This window comes from Gavia stellata, chromosome 4 (genome assembly GCF_030936135.1).
Source record: "Gavia stellata isolate bGavSte3 chromosome 4, bGavSte3.hap2, whole genome shotgun sequence".
Classification (NCBI taxonomy): Eukaryota; Metazoa; Chordata; class Aves; order Gaviiformes; family Gaviidae; genus Gavia; species Gavia stellata.
In genome coordinates this window covers 25,606,077-25,632,511 of record NC_082597.1, presented here as the reverse complement: position 1 = coordinate 25,632,511, position 26,435 = coordinate 25,606,077, and the positions used below count along the sequence as shown (strand labels likewise).

At 37.6% G+C, this 26,435-nt stretch overlaps 1 protein-coding gene across 15 annotated transcripts in view; it reads right to left on the bottom strand.

Moving 5' to 3' along the window:
- Positions 1–26,435, bottom strand: part of CADPS2 (calcium dependent secretion activator 2) — a 318,208-nt gene that overhangs the window by 184,357 nt on the left and 107,416 nt on the right. For all 15 annotated transcript variants that reach the window (XM_059817284.1, XM_059817282.1, XM_059817293.1 and 12 more), the window contains one exon: positions 2,740–2,820. In XM_059817284.1, coding sequence (XP_059673267.1) covers positions 2,740–2,820 — 81 coding nt within the window. The remainder of the gene's footprint in view (positions 1–2,739; positions 2,821–26,435) is intronic.

The following is a 26,435-nucleotide window of genomic DNA, read 5'->3' as shown; positions in this document are numbered from 1 at the left end:
GGTCTGGCTCATTACAGCATTACAGAGCCAGTATATTACAGATTGAAAAAGAAAAAAGAAAAAAAGTTATTTATAGTTAGAAAGCAAAAACACAGGGTAAGATTTAGGGTGCTCTAGCCGAAAAAAAACCACTTTAGAGTGTTTTCAAACTGTACCTTATCCTGTGAGGATCTTTCAAATAACAATATGCCAACACGGAATACAGAGAAGACAGACTGTTTTTATGTTGTTAGAAGATCTTTCCTCTTGTTAAGATGTTTTTTCCACCCCAATGTAATTAATAATCGAGGAAACTTTTTACAATGCCTTTTGCTGTATATGTTTTATGACTATAATCTTCCAAGATTTAAGACAACACTATCAGAATATATGGAGGTCTTTATTCCTGTAAAACCTGAATGCTTGTAGCCACTTCTCTCCCTCACAAAACAAGGGTAAGGGTTCTCCATAAAGACTCTGAGGTCTACGAACTTCACCCCTCCCACCCTCCCTCACCTTTTATTTGCTTTTTTAAGACAGTGAATTTTTACAAATTGCTATAGCATGTAATATTTAAAATAATATAGAGACACAACAAGTGGAGTTTTTCCCTATTTTAGTGCATATGCACAGGAATGAAATTAAGTTGATTGGAAAAGCCTGGATTGTCTGAAGAACACATCCCCCTGCACAACACTGGAATTTTGGAAACTCTGATTGCAACATACTGGAATATATCCTGCAACAAAGACCCTGGGGACAGACGCGAGACACTGATCAGGCTGATGTACACACTAGCCTTTAGGTCTTGATTCTGAAAGTGCTAAAATGGATTTTCAGGATGCATTTCTCAAGGAGAAAAGACACTGGGTAGTCTCTTCACAGCATCACATAAAAGTTTATCTTAGAAAAGATAAACCAGTTACAATAGGTAGAAAATCCCATTAGGTCATACATTCTTTGTTTTCAACTACTTTATGTTTAGTTGTATGAAGAAACAGATGGGCAAACAGATGCATAAATTCCCCATTGATTTTATTCTGTCATAGATGAACATATTTCTAAGGTTCTTGCCTCCATTAAATAGGCTAAATTATCTTTTCCACTAAAATAAACTTCTCCTTTGTAATTAACAACTTGTAAAATCAGCAAGTAAGTTGTTATAGGAACCAGGAATGAGACCTCAACAACAAAAAAGCTATACGCAGAGATTTCTCTTGAGCTGTGCTGATCTTTTGAGACTGAAGTTTAATAATTCTCTTACAGGCAGGTGATCACTGAAACCCTTTTTCTTTACCAACAAAGATGCTAGAATACATAATCCAGTATCAAAAAGCTTTTTACCTTGGTTTTTTGAGCTCTGAGAATAAAGTTCATATTTTGAAACATTTGATTGCTTAGGCTTAAATGATCTTAATAATTCTCACAGCTGCTAGAATTAGGACTAGCTCTCAAAGTCTGCCCCCAAAAATTCTGCATTTTAAGTAGTTTAAAAGAGATGTATGAAAACTGATTTCTAACTTGGATGTACCATGTAAGACATGGAGCGCCTTATTCTGTGCAAAACTGTGCAGTAGACACTGTGGCAACCATAAGAATTTTCAAGTAATGGTTCTAGTAAAAAAAGCATAAATAAATTTTTCTTTAAAAAAATCTACAGATGTGCAGCATATGCATATACATTAGAGATGGAATGAACAAGATTTACACAGTTTAAATAGTGCTCATCATTTTCACTTACTTTAAAATGAATTTAAAACCTTTATTGACAGCGTTTTGCTTTTTAGCAAGATTACACCTCCAGGTTGTTATTTATGAACTTCATAGACCCAAATGATAATTTTTTCCTTTTAAAGGAACAAGCAAATCTTAACTGCTTTACATTTAATATCATATTAATATACTATACTTTTTCCCGCACACACAGAGTATAACATACATGCTTCCAATATTTAGTAACTCTTCGAGCTAAAGGCAAGAAGACAACAGAGCAAACATGGGATTATTGGACAACTTTGATTACTAAGCCAGGCTTCACAGAAGAGTGAAGAGACTTGAGATTGCCTTTCTGTGAAGAAGGAGTCTTTCCTCAAAATTTAATAAGACATGGCCAGGGACAATACCAATCCCACCTGTGATATTTAATATAGAAGGGCATAATCCTGTCCACTGAAATAAAATACAAGCTATAGGAGAGAAAAATAGGCTTAGCATTCTAAAATTTACAAAAAGCATTTATAACTTACTCAATCACCACTAATTTGACCTACAAGATTCACTCATAGCTTTGTTACTTGCAATACTAATATAACCATTACAAACTTAGACTTAATCTAGAAATGTAAACTACATTATAGATACTTAAAAAGCATATCACATATAACCTGTAGTAAGACGTAAATTTTATGGTTATACCCTAAGCACAGCATAATGCACTTCTGTATGTAAAAGATAACTTATTTTAGTTCCAAAATACATAATCCCAAATGTGCAAATAATATAACCTTTGTTTCACCACTGGACTTGCTGATGAAGGAAAGGTAAGGTCACACAGCATGTGACTTTCCAAAACCAAGTTTTGCTTTCTCCCTACCCCTCTGGACACAGATACTCCAGAGCAGAAAGAAATGCATCTGCCAGACTGTTTTCAGATGATTCTCTGCTTTATTTTAGAATCAGACACTGGAAACACATGCTATGTATCGTCCCTCTCAATCTTATATGAAGATATGTTTTTGGTACATGTAAGCAACCACTTACCCTTGCCATTTGTTCTGCCAATTGTAGTCGTCCATCTAGTTCACGTCTGATCTGGGCTGCTTGCTCGTCGCCATTATCCAACTTGGGTAGAGAACAAAAATAACGGTGAGAAATACGCACTGTATTTTAACTTCATAGCAAGTAATGTAGTTAAAAACAAAACAGAAATGAATTGCATCCTTTTCATCTTTATATCAGTGAAACACTAAGCAAATACATGGCTTTGAGTCTTACCGAGATGAAAGAAATGTAATGGCCACCAGTTACCCATGGCAATCATGGTCTTTGAAGGGTAGCCAGCATTCCCTTGAATTTTTAATACTCAGGCTAAACAGAAGCAGCATTATTTCCTTATGAAAACAGCAGCTGAAAACATTTATCCATGAAGCAGAAAACTGGACTGACAGACTGGCTTAGAAAACATTTGCAAGGAAATCTGCTCTTTGGTGCCATGAGTTCCTGTATAGGAACATATACCATCTAAGTATGGTATTGTTTCACTCACACAGCTCTTTTCCCCAAATATTGGCCAACTGCTCGCATCAAGGCATATCCAATTTTTGAGCCTCCAATATTTTCATACCTAGGAAACAGTCATGACTAAACGTCTGGCTTCAATCAGGGAAGTAAAAGGGAAGGGCATATCTCTTCATCTCACCATAACAGCTGGGTCTCAACAGAAAAGTGACTCCCCAACCTGTTTACTTGTTAAGGGCAGGGGTTGGGAGTGTAGGTGAAGTGGGGCTTCACTTACTGACCTGAACGGCTGGTTAAGAGGAAGAAGCGTGATGCATCTGGAAAAGTTCAGGCAGAACTTCTTACCTGAATAAATGCCAAACAAGGACAGAGACAGAGTCGCAATGGAGGGCTCTCTCTGTCCCTAAGGCTAACCACAGACACAATGCAACATGCTGATACGACCCTAGTGCATTTAGTATGTGGCTAGGGTTTAAGGATACCTGAATTGCTCTTCACTAAAAAACCCTTAAATTGATTAGGCATGTAAACTGGCAAAAATTGGTTCTCTAATTAAATGAGATCTTCAGCTAAAAAACACACAATTAGTTTGGTAAATGATTGATTGCATTAAACTAAGCTTTTTAAGTAAGACCACTATTCAGTACATCAGGCCAAATACATAACACCATCTCCTTTAAAATGCTCCTCAGCTAAATCCAGTAGATCTTACTGAACCCAGGCGCTCCTGAAAATTAGGCATTTTTTCTTTCAAAATCCAATTTAAAATAACGAATAATTAAAAATAGACCATCTAGTGCTTACAGGTCAATTACAGCATTACGTATAATGCAAATCTGACCACATTTAGCAACAAGATGAAAAGTTTTCCACTGCAAGTATAGAAACGATGACAGAACATGCAATCTGTCACCTGTGCCGTCTGGCGTCTCACAAGATCCTTGCAGGAACTGATCCAGAATACCAGAAAGCAAGAGAACAAATCCTGATGGCGTCCCCAAAAGAGGCTCAACTTTAAACTAGAGAGAAGATGAATCATGTTCCAGACTGGAAGGGTCCACCCCCTAAGTGTGTCTGTAAATCTGCTCCTAGTTTGACTATGCGCATAAATAGCAAGAACGTTCTCAGCAAAAGCAAATATTTTTAGGTTTTCAGTTACAGTATTTCAAATAAATTCCCAAATGTGTATTTTTCCATTTCTTAACAGAGTAAGAGACTGCTTATTGAACTTGTCACCAAGAATATTTCTAACTTCTATTTTCCTTTGTATTATAACCATATAATTTTTGCAATTATTTTTGTTTAACCAGTATGAAAGTCAGTCTAATATGAAAACAATTTTGTTTTTCTTTTTGGGCTAAGACAAGGTCAACATTTTTTTAAAAATATATCCCATGACAGGCAATTGCTTGAAAAATATCTCCTTGAAGGTAATTTTGATGACTGAATTTTGATTTCTGCAAAAAGGAGGGTGTGGGAGAACAGAATAAAGCTAAAACTTTTTCCTGTGTCAAGGCACAACTTAAATGACTGCCTTTATTATTAACTTATTTGAAGAGGCAAAAGGTTTTGTTTAAATACCGATATTTAGTTATTTTTCCATTTTAAAAACACATGAAATGATCATTTAAGTTAATGAAGGTACAACCTGGTTTTGTAAATCTTAGTATTTTTTCCTTAACTATGCATTGCTTCCCATTATCTGCTTTTACTTGAGTGCTTAAAAACGAGCTGATTTCCCTATTTATTTATTTTTACACTTCAGTCTTATTCCTGAAATACTTATACATTTTAATGGTTTTGTTAATGTACGTATGTAATAATGTTTTGTAAGGTATAGAAAGAAACTGAAGAGGTAAAGCACTGAGGAACACTGCTCTACTTACAGAAAAGAGCCAAGCTAAGAATGACTGGTAGGTCATTCTAATAAGAAGTAAAGGGATTGATATTAATATTTTTGCAGTATGCAAAATGAAGTGACAATGAGAAAAACAGTAACTTTGATATCACGTTCCATGCAAGGTCACTCTACTTGGTTTTATCCTAAATTCAACAAAATGCATGAAATACAACTTTGCAAGCAAAGCAGTCAGCGATTACGAATGTGTAATCAATCATACTTTATATGAAGTGACAACAACAGTAAGACTGAGTAGATTCTGAAAATGCAGGTGGCATTTAGAATTTGTGAGTTGTGTCCACATTTTTACATAGGGAAGACACTTGATACAACCCACCATGTGGTGACAAGGGTTAACATTAAGTATACCCTTTTCCTTAATTCCTTATTCATGGATCAAACCTGTACCAAAGACATCTGTGGAATACACAGGTATCACAACCATTGTAGTAATTTTCAAACTGTAAATAAAAACTAGAAAAGCATATGAAACTTTGCCCAGAAATTAATATAAATGTAACATTGCAGAATAGCAACTCAGATTCTCAGTATTGCAACAGAAATCCGGTTAAACAAAAAAAAAAATCACTTACTGGTAACTACTTAAAGTTCAAGTAAAGGTGGTTTGGATTTTTTTTTTTTTTTTTTTTTTTTTTTTTTTAAGAATAACTGGCATTTACATGGCATCACATAATGCTTCCCACCCTTAAATACGAAGGCACATCTTTTAAAAGAGGCTATAGCTTTAAAGATTATTTTAAAAGAGGGTACATATAAATTCTATTTAATAAAAACATTTCCGCTTTCTACAATGGTAGTAATTGAACAGCATAGCTATTTATTGACTACACCAACAATACAGATTCTCCTCATGTCGCTTAAACCACACATAACTAATTAGTCAGTATTTTAGCAGCAGGGAACCTCACCACAGAAGACTCTACAGACACCAGAGACCTGTTTTTGGTGTAGAATACATTAGAAGTCCTGACCAAACAAACCAATGTTTCCCCTAAATGCCATATATCTGGCCCCTGAAACTTGTAACACCTATGTAAAAAGACTGACTCCCCTTTTGAGGGCTAGTTAATTCAGGTGGAAAATTCCCAACTGAGCAAGAGTATGAATAAGACATCTGTGTCACTTGTGCCCTTTCTTTTTGTAAAGATGATTATTTGGATTTTAAAAGCTTCTTCAGAAAAATCAGTAGTTATGAATGACTATGCTTGCGTGAATAAGAAGCTACTTTTTATTTAAAAAAAAAGTGGTAGCTCATCATCTTTTTTTTCCCCAGTGGTGTTATATAAAAACAGCTTTCTAAAATAAACCTGCCACTGTTAGACATAAAGCTATTCATTTGAAAATGTTTTTATTCATTAATGCTTGAAGATGCCTTTATGTTTTCTCACTCTGAAAAGGGCAATCATTTTTATTACAAACTTCTTTATTAGTAAAGATGGAGTGGGAATGTCTTCAATATGCAAGTTGCCCAACAATTCTTATTAGAGGATGTTTTCCATTGCACATGTAAGTGTTGACTTCTAAAAGAGAGACTGAAGTTTTCTGCTCCAAGTTTCTGCTTTAACAATTTCAACCAAAACACTCCATTGCTTCTGAAGAGGCCAAGTGAAGACAATACACTGCTTTATCCATAATAAGAAAAATGGTGACCATCTTGTCAAAGAGCTCTAGCACCATCTTGCTTTGAAGTAAGGATCTGAAATGTAGCAGGGCCCCATCTGTGAAAATCAGCTCAACTCTGGCCAAGTTACAAACCTTTGAAAAAATCAACTTTGCAGCAGCCAGGCTACAAACAGCCACCACCAGAGGCTAAATCGGATTCAGCATTCAGACTCATCTTCAGGTTGTGCTGCTCTCTATCTTGAATATGCACAGACTCTACGCTCTTCAGATTATTTGCTCATTTATGACAGACTGTAAGTTTATCAGAGTTAAAAATCACTATTCGGATCAACAGCATGATATCTCGCTTGACAAACTGTTGTTTAATGTGTGAGCCTAAGCAGCACAGAACGGAAATACATCTGAATGAATTAATGTTTCCATATTTCAACAGGTTGGAAAAGAATGCATACTTTGTGATTCCTATTTAAATAATAACTTAAAAAAAAATTACTGAAAAGGCTGTAACGTATCTGTGTATTTTGGTGCAAAAGAAAAATGGTACACTGGCAAAAAATTGGGTTAATGTGCAAGAACAACTTAAGATAAAAAAAGGTACTAATGCTGCCAAGAGGTATTGCACTAAAGCCCATGGCACTCATTTGCATTCTTCTACATACAAAGTAAGTCAGATATGCCCAAGAAACAAGACCAGTTTGAGTATGGATGAATACTGACCTGTTGCAAGTTATTGTTCTTTGCGTTCACAAGTGCTCAAACTAACTGATAGTTCCTCCAAGTGACTATTATATTAATGTTTGGTTAGCTTCTCTGCAGCTTTCTAATTCACAGGAACATCAATGTGAAATTACATTTACCTGCCCATAACGATACAAATTTCTCTACGTTTAATGACTAAATTGACAGTGCACATATCTTAGGACTTGCTCTTTTTTCCGCAACACAAAATCCTACATCTTTTCACTCTGTGTGACAGTAAAGGTAATTTTTTCTTCATAGCCACTTTTTGCCACACGTCACCAAGTCTGGGCCCTGCTGAGCTGACAGGTTATTTGTGGATGCCCACATGAGGTAGCCTGCAGGGTCCACCCCTGACTACTGTCTGACAGCCAAGGCAAAAACTGTCAACATACACCAAATGGAATAAAGGGCTTGGATTTAACGTGTTGTGATAATACAGTGCTGTAAAATATGGATTTCTGGAAGTAACTAATGGCATCCAGCAGCAAGGCTGGAAGAGAAAGCAGAGGCCAGAGAAGTCCTAGGCCTCAATTTTGGGTGTCAATCAAGTAAGCAGCAAGCAGGCGGTAAGTGTAGCAGATGCAAATACCAGCGTTTTTCAGACTGTTGTCCTTGCTACTCTTATCTCTGACTCAAAAAAAAAGGAGTTTTGCTTCAGACAGACCTGCCGACTCTAAGACCCACAGGATTTATTCCCATTCTTATCTTTACAGAGGCAGAGTTGCTGTAAAGGAACAGACTGGGAAGAGACTGAAGGTGTCTGCAGCGTTAAAGAGCTGCCGTGCACTGAACAGAAACACAAACAGTCTGTGGAGATTCCCGAAGTTTCCCAAGCTTGTGAATCGAGATTAGTGGCTACATATGTAAAAGTAGAAGGATCAACAACTTCCAAGTCAGGCCGAAAACAGAGTGCCCAACTCCAGTCTATGACAGCAGACAATTTTGGACATGAATTCAGCAGGACTTAACTTCTGAAGAACAAAATCATGACAGAAGTAAATTGCTTTCACTTCCTATAGGAGGGAAAAAAACAGATTTGATTAAAGGGCAGAACGTGTGAAGCTTTCTGAACAGCTTCTGCTGGACCTCTTCATAAACCTTCTGCCTCCTGTTTCACAGGAAAAAAGACACAGCTGTAAAAGGAAAGAAAACATAGTCCCTCCTCTATTTCAGAGAACGCTATGCTGTTTAGGTTCAATTTTAAAATCTTTTCCTTGTGTATAGATTATATAGTGGATTAATTCAGATCCATGAAACAGATTAAGCAAATAGTATTTTAAAACTCATGTTCTCTGCACCCTGCAAAATCCTTATCATATATCACGCAAATGGCTATGCTGCTGGCTGACTCTGCCTGTGTGCTGGTGAAATCCTGCAGATCTCCCACAGAACTCTGCAACAGAAAAACCTAAAAAACTCAGTTTCTAAGTCTTCCTCTTCCCAAATTGCTGCCTTTCCCAGTCAACACACACAAACAACAAAAAGTTGCTAGATCTGGCAAAGAAACTCAGAGCTGTGTTTTAGAATATGTGCAACACAGAATCGAAGTGAAACGTAAGAGGAAGGATGTCAGAGAGAGCAAATCTGTTAATGGTTAAAATAAAGGGGGAGGGGGAAGCACATATTTTTGAAATTACTTCTCTTGTGGAATACCAGTGTACATATTTCCAGCTAATTAACTCAGCAACCACTGAAAGCATTTCTACTTTCAATCTGTCTCCAGCAAGTAGACTTGTAAAAGCTTGCAGGTCCAAAGTCCCTATGAGATGTTCTAACAACTTTTCACAATGCACCATCAGGCCTCACAGCCTTTTCTTATCGATTTTGCTTTAATAGAGCACAAGAAGATTGCCTTTCAGACAACTGGCCAAGCTGATGACTCAGTTTTCCTGCAACACAGTGCCAGCAAAAAGCTCAAACATCAGTTTGAATTAATTTGTTTTAATACAAATTCTTACTGACTGCTATTATTTTTTTTCTTAATTTTTTTTTTTTGGGGAAGCAGCAGTTTTACAATAATATAAATACTGAAATTAGGATGGGGGAGTATAGATGAACAGAGCAAGCAATTAGCATATCACTTTCTCTGTAGCCAATATTGTTAACAACAAGTAATAATACAGATAAAGAGCAAGGCGAGTCAACAGTCAAATACTCTACAGCGGCTTCAGTTGGATAAAAAAATAAAATCCCATCAAGTCAATGTTTTCAAAAGCTGTGCCTGAGTACCTTCAACAACTCCATGAGATATAACACCTCACTCAAAAGTTTCTTACAAGCCCTATACCACCCCAGAAGCTCAACAAATTCATGCACAATCTCAGATGGTGAGAGGCTTTGGTTTCTGAAATATTTTTATAAAGTTCTGGACCTGCTTATGTCATTTCAATGTTGATTTGTATATGTATGACTGATTAAGGTGGCAGAAGATATAATTTATACTAATTGCTTGTACTCATTAACTATACTGATTATATATTGATTTGTAAAAAATAGTTATCATAAAAATATTAAAACCAAACCAAAATCTAAAGTGAAGATTACATTAATTCAATGAAATAAAAAAATTTCAAAGTTCTCAAAAACAAAATTGAAAACTACACAATTTTAAAATCTTGGACCTTTTTTTTTAATCAGACATTGGATGGACACTTGGCAGTTCCCTAAATAATCAAAGCTGAGACTCTGATATGGCATTTCCTTACATTCAAGCTTTGAAAACATGAAGTGCAGTTTTGACAGTTTCAGCAGCAGCTGAAAAGTTGTCTCTTGCAATTAGATCTCAGTTTATTCAGGGACTACCAACACCAAAAACCCCAGGAAAACCTTCAATGAGACTTGAAAATAAACAGGAAAGGAAGCACATACAGTGTTCAAGCCGATCACAATATATGTAAAGGGAAGAGTTAAAAATTCGTAGGAAATCCACTCCACTCAAAACTTAATATAAAGCACATGTACCCAGGTCAAACTTTCACTGTACTTAGCCAACGCTGTATGTGGTAAGACATTTAAACAATTAAATACACATAATGTATTAATGAGAAAATCTCTAGCAAGAAACAGTTTCTTTTACACTGCAATGTGCAGACGTACAATGCAACTTTATTCAGTGACTGCTCCCCCAACAATCAACTTTCATATTTGACTGCTATTAGCCTTTCAGAGAAACTGTAACAAGTTAAATGCCTTTTTTTAACAGCTAACTTGATTAAACTCGCCAGGCAACCTTAGCCAAAATGGTATGTCCCACATGGCAAAGAATAATCCAATGTTTAAAAAGAGCTGCAAAGGGTTCTTCAAATGCAACGTGTATCTTCTATTTAATATTATCTTTACTGAAGAAAATAAAAAAATAAATTAATGGTTCAAAATTTGTCCTAGCCCAAATTAAAATGTAGTCTTCAGTATTTTATTGCATCTACTGACTTGAACTGATATTTTCTGAACAGGACACTTGGAAAAGTAACTCAAATGTCTTAAACAAACAGAAACCCCTTTCTTTATTGTGCAATTTGGATTCGAACAGACACAGCACTGTCTTTATCTACATGCACTGAGAAGACAGTAGAGCTTCCCAGCCAGGATTTTCACTAATTTATATGCATGGTCTTTTCCAAAACACACTATCATATCATTGCTCTGCAACTGCCCAAATGAAACATTTTTTCCATTTTATTTTATATCACTGAACTGAAATTAAAAATTGACGTTCTGCTAAATTAAATTCCAAGAGTTAAGAGATCTGTTTCTCTCTTGGACAAATCTTGACATGTGGTTTTTAAATAAATAAATAAAATTCAATAATGCACACAAATCACCTTTTTGCCATTTGGATGATAACATTTGAAGAAAGTCTGCTAAGCCCTCATATTTACAGAGGAAATCACTCTGTCACAATACTGAGTCTGCTACTACTTTTTCCTCTAATTTAATGCAAAGATAGAAGTTGAAGCTTTGTTTAGTTCACAGAAGCTGTTAATTATGCAATGTGAGGTTTTAGTGAAAAAGATACTCTGACCTAGATACAAATATTTTAAATATTTATGCACAGCAGTCTGTTTAGGCATCAAGGAGAGAAAAATCAGACACCAAGTATTTAGACAGTTAATGATTTGTCTTTAGCTAGTATTTCTTGGAGTGTATTTTCATGATAGCATTTCTCTGTAAGTATTAGAGACTCTTTGCATAGTCTTAGAATGGGAAAACCCCATTAAAAATAAAATTAAAAAAGAAAACTCCAACTATATAAACGGTTTTTCACTTCATATCAGTGTTGACACACTGTCACAAGCTTGTCCATAAATGCCTAACTCTGGTGGTCTTCTGACTTTCTCTGCAGTGAAGAGAATCAAGTAAAGACATATCAATTTTATGAATTGTATAAACACAGATGTATAGGTACACCGATTAGAGTATTTACCAAGAACACTTTCACTACATTGATGCCCTTTTCTGCAACAACAGGCTCTTCAATCTTGCTTAGTTTCCTCGAACATTCACTTCAAATTATTTTTGTAGCAAAGGCTCTATTCTATAAAGCGGAGTCCCAGAATTGCAAAGCCTTTTCAATCTTTCCTCAAAAGGCAGCTGTTCCATGATTTTCAATGCCACCCTCTAGTCCTCACTGCCCTCCCCTATATCCCTGAGATGGGGAGACCAAAGCTGTAAACAATACTCAATGTATGGGCGTAACAAAGTTATAAACAACAGGAAAACGATGCTACTGTTGCACACAGAACTAATGATTTCACCACAGGGAACCCAAAGTGTCTTCCTTGAGCTGTAACTGCCCATGCTCAGTTCAGCATCCTATGGGCATCCGGTAGTTTATTTCTCCCCTGATTTATTACCTTATGGTTAGCTACATTAGAGCTTACCTGTCACACTTTTGCCCATGCAGTTTTGTGAGGTCCTTCTGGAGGTCCCTGCAACTAGAGCAACATTAGAGTACCCAAACCAGTTTAGCATCATCTGTAAACTCAGAGATTTCCCTTACACTGCTTTCTACAGGATATTCATGAAGATGTTGAATAAAGATGCAACACTTCTCCTAAATAGATTGAATCAGATAGAAACCACGCTTAAACTCTCTAGGAACCAATCAAAAGGAAAACAAAAGAAACCTCCTCTCCAAACCTCCTTCTAAATTATCAAGACTGCACCATAAAAACACTACCATCAGGCCTTGGATATTTACTACAGAACTGGCCATACAGAAAGAAAGTGTCATGGGCTGATGACAAGTCAGCCCATTGGCTGTTTAAGAACAGCACTGTTTTTAAATCAACAAGTATTAACACTGAACTCCAGAAGCCACATTAGGATGCTTAGAATCACATTAGAATCCACATTTGTGGCTCAGTATCGGACTACAGAAGAGAAAAAAATGGTAGCACAGCTCAAAAGTGTCACTACAAGCAATGCAAATTTCTGCCTCTCATTCTCTTGGCATTTGTGACAATTGCCCAGGTCAATAGCCAAAACCCAGGCTGCCTTTCTTGCTGGTTGAGATTACAATATTCGACCACCTCTGTTGGACAGCACGAAAACCTGAGGAAAGCATGTTGTGCTGAAAGAGAAGGAAGGAGAATAATGGCAGGTTCTTACTACTTACAGATCTAATCGCTCTAAATATTAAGAAGATAAATCAAGGACGTGGATGCAAAGCATTGTTCTTTTATTAACAGGTATGGAAAAATTAAGATCTGTAATATGTCATCCTGTAAACCTGTTTTACCCAACTGTATCTTGTTTTTCACATCCAGATATTTGAGTTCAGAGATGCTGTCAAGACAGACTCTACACACTCATCACAGCACTGTGTCTTCCACAATGTAAAAGTCAAACTCTTCAGTTGTTGCTAACTATGCAAAATGCTTTCCACCCCAGCTTTGCAACCACAAAATTATAAATACCCACACACAGAAGAGTTTAACTTTTATTTATTTTCCACTCAAGTCTTTGCCTTGTTATTTGTATGGGTGTTCTTCCTACAGCTAGGCAGTGAAAAAAGCTTAAGAGCTATGCATAGAGCCTATTGTAGCATCCAAATAAAGTATCTTTAAAGTCAGAAACCTAGGGTCCGTAGGTAATCAATACAGAGACAGACAAGCCTCCAGAGAGTTATTAAAAGCACTTAAGCAGTTACCTACACGCCTACCACAAATATTGTGGAGGTCCGAACTGCACTGGTGAGTAAGATGATCAAAGAAATGGGAGTTCTTATTCTCCCTCTCACTTTCCCCCGGATCCTGCTGAAATAGATGTTGGCTGCCTCCTTCAATACAAGTTGCTTTCAGGTTCTGGCTAGGGAATACCCTCCCACACCCACCCTAACTAGGAAGTGATGGGCCTTAAAAGAGCTATGACTCATGTCCTGATCCTCCTTAGAAAAACCCTTCCGCCCTCCTCCTCTCCCACCACCTGCAAAGAGTTTACCATATCCAAGACAACCCCAAGATTAGCATGCAAACCTTGTTGGTATATGCATATTTATGTCGTATAATACTAAATGGGCTCACAGTGTTTTATGTTATCCTAAAATTATCCTTGCTTCAGAAGGAAATCCCCTCTCCTTTTGTTTACCCTCCTCACTCTCCAAAAATATCATGCAGAATGTTTTCTTGCCTTATTAATCACTGATTAGATTTTCTTTGGAGTGTTGAAACCAAAGGGAATATATGCAATTAGGGCAATAAATGTTAATGAGCATTGCATTAAGTAAGCAAAACTGCCTTGAATGTCATGCCAATATTTTTCCCAAAATAATTATAAGTGGCTGACTTAACTAGATAGAAAACTTAAAATTCAGGCTGACAACTCACAACTGAAGCACTGATTTATGACAGATTTTCAAAAAACTATATATGATGTTGCTTTCAAAATGCACCATGAAAAAAAAACCCACCCTAGACCAAAACACTCAGTCGCATATAAACAGTTCTTCTTTCAAATAGGCAAGATGTTGCTATTTAGTTGAAAGTCTGCATTTGTGTTTAAATGTATACAATATCTGAGCATTTTAATAATAATATTTTTTACAAACAGCTAATAATTTCTTCAAGAAAAAGTATTTAAGAAACTCACTGGATAGAAAGATATACTACTGAAGCTGTTTGTAAATATGATGGAGAGAAGATAGAAGATGACAGAAAGGGAATCCCATTTTCTCCCTTTCTGTTCAATTCAATAGCATCAGCTGGAGAATATTCTGTATTGCTACCTTTTTCTAGTAGTCAGTGGTATTAGTGATGTGTACATACTTATCCATAAAAATAAAAATCCCAAATAGTTGAGTAAGGGCTAAAAAAATAGATGTAATCTAGAGGTTAATGTATAAGAAGGCAAGCTTCATCTACAGATTTGTGTTACACTCTGAAAAACTGACTTCCATATCTATGAAGGTTCTGTTTGAAAATCCTCCCATGGTCAGGGTATGTAGAAAGCTCTCTTTCCATGTGTGTACTCTAGATACACAATATGATATGACCACCTGTTCTCCTTGATGGAGAACTGTGACCTGCTACTTTGATAAAGCAATCTGTTTACACAGTACTCCAAGAAACCTTTCTAAGTTTTCTTACATCAAATTTCTTTCAGATCAGCAGGTAGGTTGAAAAATTGCTAAGGTGACCACAGCCAGATCTTCACCAACTCTCTATTCCATTCATTCCCAAAAGTAAGGAGTTCTGTGGACTGTATTAATCAAATTGTTTTCATTTTCTTACTATTCTTCATGCTCAGGACTAATAACGAGTACAACAGGATTCTTGGCTGCAAGTTGAGAGTAAGAAAGAGCTCATGTTTGGAGTGAGGTCCAAAAGAAAACGTATTATAGATCTTCAGTCTATATTCTGTTTACTTAATGATCAGTAAAGAGACCTTAATAAGGAAAATGAAAAAATATTGCTTAAGAGCATGTAGCTAGTAAGACCTTAGCATGGGGAACTTTTTATTTTTGTGATACAAGAAAAGAGCCAACATCTGGTTTACATTACAATCAACTGTCACTCTTCGGAAGAAGACCTTGTAATCAGAAAATTCGCATGTTTACAAACAACTTCTCTGGTAACACATATCTTAGAAAGTAAGTCAGAGAGTATCCCGTGTATCAGTTATCCCAAAAGAAGGATGAACTCTATTTAGCCCAGTCTAGAAAGATATTTCTCCAAATTACTAGAAAACACCTCTAGTAACAAAGACTCCATATTCTCTCTAAGCAGCCAAGTCTAGTTAAACACTAGTTGAGTATTTAAGAAGCCTCATACAGAGTTCAGCTGACCAGCAAGGAAGGGTCTGCTTGATGGTACTTTCCAGGGTCCATTGCTTGGATGGATCTCCACTGACTATAACAAGGCTTTGATACCTAGCAAAACATATAAACAGTAATATTTTGGTGTTTGCATCAAGAACTGTGTACTGTTGTCAGCACGTCCTATCAACATTCTCTTCATTTTTGTTCTAAGTGCAAGACACGGCACTATAGAAACATTGGTTAGATAGGCAATTCTGAGGTTATTAAGTCCAGCCTCCTACTTGGTAACAGCAGAGGAGTCAGCTGTGGCTATGTCAAGCCAAGTTCTAAAAACATCCAAGATGGAGATTCCACAGCTTCTCTGGCTGACCTGTTCCTTTGCTCCACTACCTTCATACTGAAGTTTACCTCTAATGATCATTCTGAATCTCCCAAGTCACAGCTTGTGACAGTTAACTCTTGTTATATCATCTGCTATTACACAGTAATACCTCCGTCATCTTTGTCTTTGAAACTTCCCTCCAAGTTGCTTGTGGTAGGCTGCTATTAGACCACCCATTGGACTCCGCTTTGCCAGGCTACACAAGTCTATCTCCCTCACCACTGCCAGGCAGAGAGGAACAACAACCCCTTCAGCCTCCTACCTACGCTTCTTCTAATATAGCCCAGCATTATTTCATTTGCAATTCAAGGACATTGTTGGCTCTTACTCAACCTGGCATCCATCCTGCACACCCCCAACCCCCCATGCCATGTTTTTCAGCAGGTCTGCAACTCAACCAGTTGGTTCTTAGCCCATAATCATGCCCAATTACCCTGCCCGAGGTGCAAAACTTTATGCTTCTCCTTGATGAACTTCATGAGGTTTCTGTTAGCTTAATGCTTGAGATCACTCTTAATCATTCAGCATGCCAGATGCACCACCCTCCCTTTCAGTTTGGTACTGTCCACAAATTTGCTGAGGATAGATTTTGTCTCATCTTTTAAACTGACAATAAAAACACTGAAGAATACTAAACTCTGGACTACTGTGTTCCCAGCTACAAACTGAGCTTTTAAACCGCTGCCTACCACCCTTTCAGTATAGCGAGCTAGCCAGTTTTCAAGCCCTCTCTAATAGACAACTTGTCCAGACCATACTTCCTCCACTTACAAATGTGAATGGGGTGGATGATGATGTCAAAAGCCCTGCTGAAGTCAAGGTACATTACCATCCACTGCTCTCCTTATTCACATAGTCAGTCATTTCATGAAAGAAAGCAGTCAGGTTGGTCAGGTATGATTTGCTCTTGCTATCCATGTAAACTAACAATGATTACTTTATGCATGTGAAAATGGTTTGCAAGAGGTTGTGCTCCACAGTCTTTCCAGAGACTAAGGTAATGCCTGTAATTCTCAAACTTTCTGTAGAACACGATGGTTTGTTCCTGGCTCTTAATATGTTCTCTTCTTAAGAAATCAGCCAACTCCTGTGCTCTCCTTTTCCCCACATGGCAGCTTCTCAAGGGTCTCTGCATAGAAATTCTTTAAATAGGAATTAAGTTCACAGCTTACCTTCTCAGCCTTCCTCCAATTCCTAAACTGTCAACTGGTGATGTCTGCAGCCCAGCTGCTACCTGCGGTCACATTCACCCCCAACTCTTCCCTGTTTGTAAGCAGCACGTCAAATAGAGCACTAAACCCAATTGCTCCTTTTGCATTTCTGTTCAGAAATTATCATCATCACAGTCTAGAAACTTCCTCAATTGCTTGCACAATGCCATGTTACTCTCCCAGCAATCTGGTAGCAGGTGTCTGAAATCCACCATGAGGATCAAGGCCTGGCATTGGGAGACTTCTAATTGTAGATAGCCTCATCCTCTTGTTCAGGTGGTCAGTAACTGACCCTCACCACACCATTACCAATACTACTTTCCCTTCTGATATTGACCCTGTGACTGGACTTTTTGTTTGTTGCCCAAATAGTGTAGACACTATAGTGTAGGCATTACTGTAGACACATTTATGAACACTGTCCTTTCTGAGAAGGAACGTTAGTGTCTCCCTTGTAGCCTTCTACCATACGCATCTTCTCCACATGCCTTGCTTTCTCATTTAACCCTGAGATTAGCTCCCTATATTCTAACAAACCTAGTTAAAAATCCTCTATGTTAGGTTAGCAATCCTGTCCACAAACATGTGCGTGCTTTCTTCTCAGGTTCATTCTATCACTTCTTACACTTCTATCACTTCTCAAAACGAGGTGCCACAACCAAAGGTCAAAGCCTCACTGATGACATCAGTTATGCAGGTTGGATGTGTCACCCTGGGCCACCTTTGCTCTGAGTCTTACAGTCACCTTTGGTCTGCTCAAGGTCACGTCACTGGTGCTCACACAGAAAAGCAGCAAGGGGCAGTAGCTGGAAAGCTAGATGGGCCTCAGCAATCTCTCTGCAACATCACAGATCCAGGCTAGAAGCAAGTAAAAAGGTATGGCCAGCTGAGGGGTGCTTTTGTCCTGGACAGGGTGGAGTCACCGAAAACTAACACTTGTTGCTTCCTCTTTGTGCTTTGGTCCCAATCCCATGACCTGAGGTGTCCAACATGCATTATTCCCACAACAGGACTCTCTTCTCTGCTGCCAGGGTCCTGAACCAGTTTTCTAGATGAATAATTGCAGAGAGACAGGGAGCCATTCTCCTGCTGCTAGAAGTTATAAGCTTGCAGCTTCCACCCTCCTGGAAACATGGGAATGGGAGGAAACTAACATTAAACAAGTGGGAAAACACCAGTTACAGATAGTCTGCTGTCCATCTGTAAAACATAATAGTTGCTCCAGTATCGTACTGGTCAGACAAGTTTCCCTAAGGAGGGCTAGGTGTTTCAGGCAAGATCCTGCTGTCTCCAGCCTCCTGAGGAAAGACGCAGTATGGGGAGAAGGCTGTGCCAGATTGATTGGAGCATGATTTAACAGTGCTCCTAGGAATAAAACAAAGCTACTGCAGAAATTGTGTGTACCTTTGGAGGCTCTCTTAGGCATGGCTTGGTATTATATTCCCTCATTTATGGGCAGTCATAGTGTTCCCACATTAGAAAAGCTTGGTGCTGCATGACCAGTTAGGAAAACAGTTTATTCAGAGGTGACAGAGGGATTGACTATTGCCTTACTTCATCTGCAAACGGATATTTCTTCGGTCGTAACTTCAGAGTGCTTACCACGCAACTGCTCCTTTCAGCAGTAGCTAGAAGTCAACATTTCTACTAAGTAACTAGCCTCAACTTTATTTCAGATTTTCCCTGTTTATAGCTAAAATGCCTGGAAGTCAATTTATTTATCTTTTATCTCAAGAAACAGATTCCCACAGAGGACACAAAGTACAGATTAATCCTATTTTTACTTTCCTCTTACTCTTCCCCTTCCCAGTAGGCTGTAAGCTTTTAGACTAAGGGTTGCAATTACTTTTTCTTCTCTCCACTCATGTTACTGACCAAAAAACGGTTATTTCTGTTGGCCTGAGAATTTTTATGCCTGTAGCAGAGAACTAAAATGAGGATAACCTACCTACCTATAGAAGACCTACAGAGAGAGAAACAGGCACTTTCTTAAAAACATGTCTGAAGTTTGAAATTATGACCATCTAATCACAAAGCAGACAGCCTCAGCACTGACACCAGACTGAATCTGAATCTCAACTATCTTTGAGTCTTGTAATATAAAACACAGGAATAAATGACAGGCCAAGGAGCATCTCCCTGCATTACAGCTCTTCTGTTGAGATTCAACCCTTTTTTAGGGTGAGAGTGTGTCTGAGGTTGACAACCTGGAAGGACAACAGCCTAGAGACTAGGACAGCCTCAGCAGAGGATACAGCTGGAAAGGTGACCTGAGAGTTCTCTCATTTTTAGGATGGCCACAAAAACACCTTCCTAGAGGATAAAAAAATCCTAGCTGCTACGCTTCAGAACAAGACATTCAGTATCAGTGAGTGAGAGGGATACGGAAATGTAGGCTCACTCTTTGCCTGTGGCTTCTTCAGCTGCTTCTACTGGCTTCACACTGGCTGCTGAAGATGCCTCACAGGATGAAAAACCCTACAGAAGAACAAACCTAAATAATCAAATTGATCCTTGGGATGGAAGTGACTGTTCTAAGCAAAAGTGCTTTACTTTGAATCGATAAAGAGGGAATACAGAATACTACCATGTCTTAAGCAGATCAGGTGACAAATTCATGCTAAGGGTCATTAACTTACTCAGCATGCTTACAAGCATTCATTCAAATGCACATATAAGCTAGCAATCAGACACATTAATAAACTTAATCATCAGTCTGGAAATGTGGCTGTAAAAATTATTTGTTTTGTATTTATCTACCTGAAGATACAGAATCTCTCCTTAAAAACAAAATAACAAAAACACACACAAAAAAGAAAAAAATTAATACTATGGCCTTTGGGAGAAAAGATTTGGTTTTATTACTTAATATCAAACTAGAAGCACTTTATCCTCAGCTGGTAATATTTAAACATGGTGAGTCAAATGCACTGGTAATGTTAATATAAGTGCAAGTTAAGTACTGGATAAATTAATTTTCGAGTGTTGAGGCAGCTTAACTCCCTGGGATCTGGAACTCAAGAAAATGTCAAAACAGCATTAATTACTTCATGAAGACTCCAAAAGAATATTTTAGGGGAAGAAACACAGGGAAAGGTAAAAAAATAGAAGAAGCTTAAAAGGATCTGCTTTAACAAAGCCAAAACCAACTTCCTTATTTTTTTATGCTACGATGCCCATTCTACTGCTGTTTTCCTGCACTCATTGAATGCCAAAGACAAGTCTCAGAAAACAAAAGAGCTTGAAGGAAAGACGTGCAGCCAAAATCCCAACACTGATGATTTCAGTCCTCAGAGGAGGCACAAGACAGAGCAGGGGAGATGGGTAATTCTCAGCTTCTCTCTGCTGATTCTCAGTCAAGCCTGGCTTACCTCTTGTGACAAGAAAGGTGATACACAGGAGAACAGGCCTAGAAGGATGCCAAATTAGAAAACACAACTAAATCCACCAGTCTATGAATGCTGGTAGTCTCTCAGGCTACTGGAGACCGTACATGTCCAACTCCTTCATGCAGGTGGAAAACAAAACACAACAAGAACAGAAGGCACATATGCACAAAGAGAGCTCTATGACAGAAAAATCCACAAGTAAAGTTTGTCTTTTAAAAGCAATTAAAAGTGAAAAACTAGCCCTCAATGTTTTTTCTTAACACTTATACTGAACAAGTAAACCTTTGAATATTTTCATGGTTTTCAGATGTCCCTTTTAAATGTAGATGTCAAAGCCAATTCTTCCCTCCAACAGCTGAATGTAAGAAGGATACTGCAATACCTCAAGTACTGAAAATGCATTACTGTTGCCAACACATCATTTCTCTCTGGTATTTTCTCAGAATTCCTTCAACTACAAACAAAAGTATTTCAAAGTACTTCTCCATTATGTAACTTCCAAGGCTTTTAAACGTTGTTCAGAGTCAGATATTTAAACATGCTAAAAAAGTAACTTGCTTCTCTGAGGATGCTTTAATATTCTTTCCATCATTCTTCTATCATTAGAGTAAATGAGAACAAATCAACACCCTTTAGGGCAATCAGAGACTTTTTTCCAAAGTAAACTCTGCTATTATAGAAAAAACACTTGTTTACAGGAGCTAAATTTTTTTTTTCTTTTTAAGTATCATCAGTGTGCGTTAACAGAACTGTATCACTTGAGGGTTCCAAGACTTTCTTTTTCATCAGAACTCACATTATTAAGCTGAAACTCCAAACTGGCCTGACATACACTGTTCAGCTTAGCTCTGGATTTCTCACAATCCCATTACAGAAGTAATCTTAGGAGGAATATTTGATGTTGCAGCACTATTTTCCAAAGCACTGAAACTTTTGTCTTGAGCAAGACCTCTCCAGACCTCTCGAATGGAGGTAAAAGACAAATGAAGCAGCTCAGCAAAAAACATTTTAAAAAGATAACTGTTGAAATAACTTCATATTAAACTCCTATGTGCATGTAATCAAGAGTGACATCTCATGAAGAAGAGACAATATCTAAAATTCTGTGAGAAATGACAATTTATTTCTCCATTGAAAAATCTGGTTTGAATTATTCTGCCATCACTGAAAAACAGTGGCAGACCTTTTTTCCCCTTGACGAACAGTGACAAATAATCAGAAAGCAGATTTTTTTGTGAGGAGGGCATGGGAGAAGATATATTCTTGAATTTACAGGTACTAGAAACCAATAGAGTTGATGTGTGAACAAGCCTGAAGTGCGAACGTTTGAACATTTCTGTTATCAAAAGCATGAAACACTTTTCAGGTTGACAGACACATATGACAATTTTAAAGCACTGACCTGTTCTGTAAGGAAGCATATCATTATTGCACTATGACTGTGTGCAGAAACTTTCTAGACTCACATTTATCATATAAAAACATGGTCAATACCTGAATACTAACTATAACTCTATAGACTCTGACAGTCTCACAAAATTATTGTGTTTCCACTCCCAAGAGATCTCCCATACCACTGCAGCCCTTTCTGCCCACTGAGAGCCGGGGACAGCTTCTCCCCACACTCCTATCTATCCTGCCTGCCATCCGCTCTGCAGTCACTGCAAAACTGCTTTTTATCTAGAGAGCAAATAAACCCTGCCTCACAGCAGGGGCCTGTGCTGGCTACCCAGCAGTAACCTCTTACCGGGTAAGGCCTGAAGGTAGCAGACCTCCCGTATAAAGCAGGTGATCAGCACGAGGGGTTGTGTTTGTTTGGCGTTTGTTTGTTTGTTTTTAAATAGGGGAGTAGGAATATCTCAGGCCAGGTAAAAGCACATTTTCAGCCCAGAGGGATGTTTAAGACATCAGCGGATGTCTTATCTAACACCTGATGCTACCTCAAAAATACAGCAATGGACCTTGCCAACATTTTTCAGAGGTTACTTTGTTGTATCAGGTATAATTTATCATGAAATAAGTAATGACAGTCATTGGTGACCATCAGAAAGATACTGGCTTAGCTGAAGCCCTGGTCACTTTATAATATTTCACAGAGCCAGTATCTTTTCTTGTAACTAAAAGACTCAGATATAGAACACATACTGTTATGCAATATGTTTAATATACACCCCAAACCAATTTTTTTCCTGTGCTTTGCCTCAACTTAAAAAATTAATGAATTGTGTAAGTTTTGGTTTATATACTAAAGGGAATCTTAACACTTATTTAATTACTTCAAGAAGATTATCAACTCTACATGGAAACTTTCTGTAGAAAGAAATCATTATTCTTTATGCTTCATGAAGTTGCATTTGTCCCTTTAAGTTATACAGGGTATGAAAGTTTCAAACAAAAATATCCAGGAGTATGGGAAATTCTGTGATCCATGACATAACTGCACTATTTTTCATGATTTTACTGAGCAAAGTATCAGAACTACAGACATTCAAAAGTCATGAAGGCCTTATTGCAAATTAAATTGCCCTTAATTTGACTTGTTTCCAAAACTGCATAATTAACTGGACTTCAGTGAAGTGCCAGGTGAAACAGTCCAATTGTATTGAACACCACAAGCAGACTTCAGTTCAGGACAAATTCTTGACAGAAAATATTATCATAATTAAAAATACAAAAATTTATTATGGAAGATACAATATAGTCCATTATTCTCAATATTAGACACTTATCCAAAGAGTTATATCTTGAAAAAGCTCAAGATAATAAAGGATGTGAACCACAAGCAATACAAGGCTTTTAAACAGAAAATAGTATTTTGCAGCAAAGTACTATCTAAAGCTATTTCCAGAAGGATTAGTTTGTGGTCGATTCCCAAAAAGTTGACAGTAGAAGACTTAGCAACTAGTTCTTCTTAAAACCTGTTACATTATTCTCAAAATTATTTATTACCTGTCAGAAAAGAGAATGTGACTTGCAAGAATTCTTTCATTATGAAAATCCATGTTGTTCTCTCCTCCCTGCACCCAAGATAAGGGGTTTAGATAAGCCAAAAAAGTCAACCTTATAAAGGTACTTTCAAAATAAAATAAACTCTGTGTGGAGTGATGATTTACCTGATACAGAAATTCTGGTACTGGTGAAGTGGTGTAGTAACAGTGCATGACCACACATCGGTTTGAGTTTGACTTTCAGTTTGACTTTCTGCATCAAAGTTATCCTCTACATCAGTGAATAATTAAAAAAAAAAAAAGAAAAAAGGCTGTATCGTGTTTGATCTCTGTATATCAAAGAAATTGTAACAACACACTGTGGTCAGGTATCGCAAAAGCAAGTCAAGGAGCTCATCAAGTCTCAGCTAACTGGCAATCATTTCTTTATCACAAAACACAGCTCAAGGCAGCACAATGTAAATAAAAATCAGGTGAAAGTGTTAGCACTTACCAAATTGAATCTTTTAATCACAAAGAGATATAGGTGGTTGCCAGCAGTTGCTCTAAGTTGTAAAGTTGAAAAGAAGATCATAGAAATCTTCAACATCCTAATGTGAACATCCTGTTAATGTTCACTACCTAAGGACAAGCTTAGGCATTTAGTATATGTTAAAAGACTGACAAAAAGTTGTTCTTCAAAGAAAAATGCATAAAATTCTCATAGCAATGTGGACTGTGTTTGACAAATGTTGGAGAGCTGGTCTGTTACTATTCACTTCATCTTTTATTAAGTTCTTGTACTGATTGAATGAACACTTTTCAAACTGCTATCACACAAAGGATGGAGACTGGCAACCTGTGTGGACCCACAGTAACCCACACCCTAGCAGAATTGTCTGATGAGCTGCTGCAAGATACCCAAGGGTGTAAGAGTTGAAGGGAATGCTCCATTTAGAACAGGCTGGGGAGCAAAAGCTGCTGAAAACCAATAAAAAGCAGAGAAAGTCACAAGGAGGAGGCTGGCAGACAATACCTCCTACTGTTACAAATAGCATCCTTGTCTGCTTAGCAGCCCTGTAGGTGCAGGATAATTTACTCTTATCATTGACATTGTAAGACATTTTTCTGTTTCCTATTTCCAAAGGGCTGGAAGGAACAAAAAAAGGGGCGAAAGAAAAAGACAGAGTTTTCTGCACAAATTATAACTGTACAGATTTGCTGTTAAGGGCAGCTGTTTCTCAGAGCTGCAAAATATACAGAATTTCATATATCTGATTCTCTGCTAGAAGCACAGGCTAGAAGCCAACTCATCAAAACCTCTATCAAAAAAACAATTTTAACATCTGTTTGGACTTTCACTTATCTCACTGCTCCCAGACACTATTGATTATCATTATCTGCAAGTCTCTAGTATTCTAAACAGCAGCGGCAAAGGGAAATGAAAGCAAGCATTTTCATACAAAGACAGACAGAGGCTTCTAGGGCAGAATGAAAACTGCTGGTGCTGACTGAAATCCGAGTCTAACTTAATCTCATCTTCTATAAATACACTGTCAATATAAAGGAATAAGATACAGCCTAAACTAAAATATTTATTAAAACTATAATGAGAAAGAAGGGATTTTGCCAAAGGAGAAAAGGCATTACATTATCAGAGACTGGTTGCTGTCTGCAATACACTGCCTGGGAAGGTTATGATTGCTGTCTTTTTCTTTGCAACAGACTTCTCCTCATACCTTTATGTATTATGTGCTTGACTGGACCACAGGAACAGGATATAAAATGTAAGGATGGTAGCAACTCTGTTGGAGTACATAATAAAAGTTTTTGCTATAGCAAAGTAATCTCGTCTTTGCCTTGGAAAACTAAAATCTTCAGAAAGCTAGAACCCCAAACAAGAAGGGTATAGGCTTGAAGTCTTTCCGTTCTTGCCAGCTTGAAATATGTAGGTGCTCCTGTATCTGCTTCCAAAGAGGTACGTCCCCCTTTCTTCCCATCCTCCAATATTTATATGAATCCAGGATAAACAATGTGTACTTTGGAGACCTGCACAGGAGATTTTACAATCTTCTGTGCTCAAAACCAGGAGGAGCAAGAGAAGAGTCTTCTCTTAAGCCCACTGAGTTATCTTTGCACACATCAGAATGATCAATCAGTCTTTCTCCCTTCCTACCTTCCACAAGATTATTTGCTCTTTAATTTTCAATGCAGAAATCAGAAAAGAAAATCATCCCATGCTCAAAATTCTACCACGGTAGAAGACAAAAATGAGTCACTGCCATGTTTTGGTCTCTCCGTAGGTTATGAACCAAGAACAGACAGAAAATTGTTGGTATTTGCTAACGAGTTTTGTTCCATGAAGATTCCTATAATTAAGAACCAAAATAAAGAAGCCTTCAAGTAGACAGAGAGAAGAACCTAGGGGACTGTATCATCAGAACCACTTTTAGACTAAGGGAACAATTTTTTTGTTTGTTTAATTGTTCAAAGCTCTACAGTCATGTATGTTTGTGTTCCTCTAGCATAACACAGACTAACAGCAGATTTTGACCATTCACAGTGACATATAAAGTAAGATTTAGCAATCATCAGATACCAGGAGGGAGGAATCCATACAGAGTTTCTACTACAAGCAACAGGTTATCTACTTTTGGGGGAAAAAATAGTTATTTTTTCATGTTTTCAGGTATTGGAACAGGTTGCCCAGAGAGTTTGTGCAGTCTGCCTCCATTCTTGGAAGTTTTAAGACCTGACTGGTTAAAACC